We start from the raw sequence: 5,748 nt of genomic DNA, 5'->3' as shown, positions 1-5,748 counted from the left end.
ATTGATTAAAATTTTTTTAACATCATTTAATTAAATATTAATAAACGATCTTACTATTACAAGTATTGACAATCGATGGTCAATGGTCAACGACCACCCTAGCTTACCAACAATCTTTATACGTCCCTAAGTTACACCACACGAGACTATAGTGGCCTGTAGTGCGTGACAAAACTTATGCAAATTCATGAAAAAGAAATTGCAAAAACTCTCGGCTTGACGTGATCATATCCACACCTGTTGGGGCATGTACCGTCTGTCCATCCAATTCACCAGACTAGGATGGAAATTAGGAAACATCAGAGAAATTTATTGACAAAAGTTTTGAAAGCTGCTTATAGACGAGCAGTTACACTAATGTAATTCAGAGACATGCAATAAATGTACCTATTGATTGCAAGTATACTAAATATTGATGAGAAATAAGACCAACGCCAAATGAATCATACCACCATCAGAAGAACTCAATATGCACTGTTTAAAAGCATAATGTGCCATGCACTTTCTGCTACAGATCACATAATATGATGCTTCAATTGCATCTTCAGATATTCAACAGCTTTCTTTGTCCTTGTAAACATTCTCTACCACAGCCATAACACAAACTACACTTTAAACAGTTAAAAATGACAAAAACATTACATATAAACCTACTACCGCCTACATTTTCTCATAGATGACGAAAATTACACTAGCTCACTCTTCAAGATAAGTAAACAGCTTTCACTTGGGCACTTCTATACAAGCGAGAGCTTCATCTTTTCAAGGCAACTGAGGATCTTTTTCCCATATAGACTGCTTCGGATGGATGGAACATTAGCTCGGATTACATTTAGAAGAGAGTCACGAACATGACCCTGCTCATGCACAATGCAAAATTACAGAGTAACGGGAATTAGAGCTTAGCCATTTTTTGGTCCAAATAATCAACATGTGCTGAAACGTTAAGCAGCAGTTCTACGCCTAAGCTTTATAATGGAAATTTTTGATAGAAGATCAATATGCACAAATGACGGCTTCCTATAAACAGTCGACTCCACATTGTAAGGCCCCATACCATTCTGCTCCCTTAAAATTTGTTTTTTTTGGAAAGGCCCCTCAGAATTTTTGCTCAAGTACTTCAAATCACTTGAACAGATTCGGCTTATCGGGTCAATATGCCATCACGTGTGATGGTCGGTATAGTTCTTGAGGTAGATCAACAAGTATGATATTCAAGGATTGCAAAGAAAAACTCAAATACAAAATACTTGCACAGGTACATTACAGTTCTGCTTGTGTGAATTACAATGAGAGCAATAAAGCATTCCACAATATTATGTTCACTTCAGTATATTTATTCTTTTATTATAGTGAAATTTGATCTGTAATATTTTAACAAATTGCTTTTTATATCCAAGAAAACACTCAAAGACCTGGATGTAGTTCTGCTAATTTTTCTGTACATATCAATTCATCCACATAATTGGTCTCAGTAAATAAGACAGCATACATATGGATCCAATGGCATTTACAACCTGTACATATTCAGCACATTGAAAGAAAAGAATTTTAAGATTTGAGAATTTGGATCTCACCTTTGCTTCTGACAGTGCTGATTGAATAACAAAGTTTCTGAAAGGATCCACAAGAAGCATACAGAAATTTGGACTTGTAATCAGCTCAATGATAATTTTTCTGGAATGTTTTTCTCCTGAAGTTTCCAAAAATTTCTCCACAACGTTACTTGCATACTTATTGAAGGAGAGAGACACGAAATTCCCTTCAAACCGTCTCACAAGATGAGTCATGACTTCTGGAATTTTCATTCCAAGCAGGTATTGCACCACATAGTTCCTAAAACAATTGAAATTTAATAAAATCAGGTACATGTGTGTCTATATATTGATATCAACGATATGATTGGAACACATAGGACAGCTTGCAGATTTACCCATAAGGATCCTCGGCTAGGTGCACTGCATTAGCTACTATATTACGTATTAACCATTCTCTCAGTTCCCCGTACGAATGTTCCACGCATGATTGCATCACACAACACCCACTTTTATTGGTTGCAATTACGAAGCAGTTGTTTCCTATTTCATTGAGAAGAATCTGCCAATTGGAATCCAATGTTAGATAGCTGATTGAACTGGAAAACAGAACTTATGCCGACTCTTAATGATTTCAGGTACAGTACTTTAAACAGCCACAGCATCCTAAGGAAGCAGAAAAGGAAAAGACCCTCGGTAACTTTGCTTACGCCTAGTTAACATATAAGAAAAGCTAAATATCTCTTTAGCTGCATTATTTCCAGCAAACATAACTGGAATTTTTTCGTCAAAGGTTCTAGAATAATATATTTAGCAGCTAATGCCTATCAACCATAGTTTATATATAAGCATCTTTTCTAGTTGATGCTCCTAGTATGAGTCTCAAGAACTTAAAATGTACAATGTATTGGCAATGCAGCACCTTGACCATAGCACATTTCTCTATCCAATATGCATGATAAAGATCTATAGAAAATTATCTCAGATATATATAAGATAACGACAAGAAATGGATGAATGAAATTACTTCTTAGCAAATAAATCCATAAAGGGACAACATAAGCAAAGAAATACATAAGCATGGAGATAATATCATTTGAGAAATATATATAGGCATCCAGACGATCAGGTATTCTTGGACATCCAATTTCTTTGCTTATTGGCAAAAACCTCGATCGAGATTGCTATGCCAATATATAATGTGAAGGATAAAGTAGCATTTCATTTTCCAAATGCCAAGACATTATCCCAGCATCATAAGCCTTAATATGAACAAGTCCTATAGTTAGTCCTTACAATTTAATCCAGCAACTAATCATATCAGTTTAATATTATTTTCCACCAGAACGTTTTTGTTATAAACCAAAATAAACAAGGGAAAACTTGTATTGAAGCAAGAATCCTATCAAAATAAGCTTAGAGACAGAACTTTTTCTGATCATTTGAATGCACCAACTAGTTATGAAATCACATTGAGAGCCTCTACTCTTGTCCTAGTTCGTCGGAAGTGATGCCCACCAATCAGATACTAAATTGAACGTCCAATTGAACTGAACATGTTCATCAAATAGGGTAGTGGTAATTGATAATACATATTGACTCAAATTTAACACACCAAAAGCAAATTAGCCTATGTTTGCCTACCATTCTCTTAAAACTCTCTTTTTCCTAAACCTCATCTTCAACCACACATTCGCATAATAAAATATTTTACACGTAAACCCAAAAATTTTCCGTATTTTTTAACTGCTTATTCTCCCCAAAAAAAAAAAAAAAAAAAATCACTTTTCCGAAACTCATTTTCTCCGTAGAAAAAAAACTTTTTTAATGGGCATCAAACAAGGGCTAATTGTTACTGAAAAATATAAGTTATGCAAAAAGTAAAATTTCTTCTCCTAAGAAAGGGGCCACAGGCTTCACGGAAATTATATAATTAAAATTAAATAAATTAACCCATGATGATAAGGAATACATGACTAAGAGCAGCCACGTACCACACACTGCTCTGGAGTTGCCAAGAAACAAAAGACCAACTAAAAATTAATCAAAACATATGAGCACAATCGTCAAAAGAGAAGCTTACAAGCTATAGAATCACTAACATTTTTTCTCCAATTCTTATATAATGCACTTCAATAAGAAAACGTTCATCCGTATACAGGGCTACGAAGACTTGCAGCCAGTTCATTACAAAGAAGAACTACTATTTGGTTCCCCACTTCTCCTTATTATCTCAGTTATGTGATTAGCACTCCTAGATAGGATAATCCCAATATTCAAACCAAAATAGTATACACTAACACAGACAACAACTTATTTTAATGCTATAGTTAGTAATATTAAACATGTAGACAAACAAGATAATATTTGTTTATTACCTTATTATATTCGGTAGTAAACTGTTTAACACAGTGTTGTATAACAAGATGACCACTGGGATCATTAGCCAAGGCAACAACACCTAGGCTCAAAGCAGACACTATGAGTGATATTTGTTGTGGGGAATCCAGCTTCTCCAACAGTTTTTGCATGGTCGTTGCCCTGAATATCACAGAACACCATAAAAAATATATAATTAGCTTTCTCAACAAATAAAAACATAAATCTATATAAAATTTTAAAGTTGATTAATTCATACCCAAATGAATGAAGACAAATATTAATGAATTTAAATGGATTTCTAGTTAGTGTGAAAATAATCCTAGTCCTCTGTTCCACATTGCACACCATGAAAAGCTTCTGCAAAAATTGACTTCCAAATTGATTTGTTATCACATCGCTCAATAATTCCAACACCTCTGATAAAACCAACTCAAGACTAGGCAGTGTCAACCCCTCTTCCAATTTGGACTTCAAAATCCCACTCCACATTGGATCTTTTGCCAAGGAAACTATTCTTCCCCTCAAGCTTTCAATACTCAACTGTTGGTACAAGTGCAGATTACTACACAAACTTGGTCTGGAACTGAAATTTTTGAAATTGTTGTCTGAAAACAGAAAATTTGGACTTTGGGGGGTGGTTCCTGAGAAGGGTTTCTTGCCATGCAAGAAAGAATACTCATGATTATTACTGAAAGTATCATAAAAACCATTTCCTTGATATTTCATCAATCTCAGAGGATCACCTCCAACTCCATCAAGATATCTGCGTTTACCAAAACCCATAATCTCCGGTCGCACATTGATATTCTGTTGGACTTCCAAATTGAAAGGCCCATTGACACCACCATCATTACTTTGAGCCTGACCCCGAAATAAAGCCTGCTGCACCTCTCCAACGTTCACTTGCTTTTCACCAAAACCCACTGAAAAGGGGTCTGATTTTGTGGCTTCCAAGCCATCAAGCCTGAGAAGAATATTATACGAAGACGTTTCACGTTGGGATTGAAAATCTTGGGAAAGGGTTAGCCTGGAAAAGGCTGACTGAATTTCTTGATCAGAGGTTTGAAAGTTTACATTTAAAGGCATTTGTGGATGGGTTTCTTGGGAAAAAGAGTGTTCACCTCGGTTGTTCTCTTGATTGTCCGACAACTGAGACGCCGGAAAATTGGGGTTTTGAGAATGTTTTTGCTCCATTCCGTTACAAAGAATAAGGCCCCCCTCTGTTTTTACTGTACATCAAAGGGGTTTAGCCGTGGGGGTTTTATTTATAGGGCTGATTATGAATAAGTTATTACTATTTTATTAGTTTATTTAGGGTTGAATAGTGAAATGGAGTCTTTAAAGTCGTCAACGAGTAAAAACGAGTAAACTTTTAGGATGTTTCGCAGAAAGATAAGTGTAACTGTTCCGAAATTTAAAATGAGTAAATTCTGGGAATGTTTCGAAAAATGACAAATGTCATCGTCAATCACAACTAATTATAACCTGCACGATTAATACTCGTAATCGTTGCACTTGTTATACTAATTGATGAGATTACAATTTAAAGAATACCTTGCCACGCAATGTTTACTCAAAGACGTGGTCAAGTTTCGAAATATAGATATTTACGGCAAAAGAGAGAGAAATTGAGAAATAGAGAGAAAGCATTGGGTGGAATTGAAGTGCAAGTCTTGAGAGGAAGAAAGAGGAAGAGTACATGCAAAATGTGGAAGGTCTTTCGTGGAATAAGGTTTGCATTGATGTACGAGAAGTGGGGTTTAACCCTAATAAAGCAAATTCCTTCCTTTCTATGCTCTACTTATTGAAGAAATTACTTATTTTTCACTCT

At 35.3% G+C, this 5,748-nt stretch overlaps 1 protein-coding gene across 1 annotated transcript; it reads right to left on the bottom strand.

Annotated features, from left to right (window-relative positions):
• Window positions 1-427: 427 nt before the first annotated feature.
• On the bottom strand, window positions 428-5,153 carry LOC111379323 (pumilio homolog 15-like). The gene is made up of 5 exons (XM_023002680.1): window positions 4,174-5,153; window positions 3,914-4,076; window positions 1,934-2,097; window positions 1,578-1,836; window positions 428-857 (listed from the first exon to the last, which is right to left on the bottom strand). The coding sequence occupies exons 1-5, from the start codon at window positions 5,109-5,111 to the stop codon at window positions 738-740; spliced, it is 1,644 nt and encodes a 547-aa protein (XP_022858448.1). The 5' UTR covers window positions 5,112-5,153; the 3' UTR covers window positions 428-737.
• Window positions 5,154-5,748: the final 595 nt, after the last annotated feature.

This window comes from Olea europaea, unplaced genomic scaffold, assembly GCF_002742605.1.
Source record: "Olea europaea var. sylvestris unplaced genomic scaffold, O_europaea_v1 scaffold1971, whole genome shotgun sequence".
NCBI lineage: Eukaryota > Viridiplantae > Streptophyta > Magnoliopsida > Lamiales > Oleaceae > Olea > Olea europaea.
This window is presented reverse-complemented; position numbering and strand designations above follow the sequence as displayed.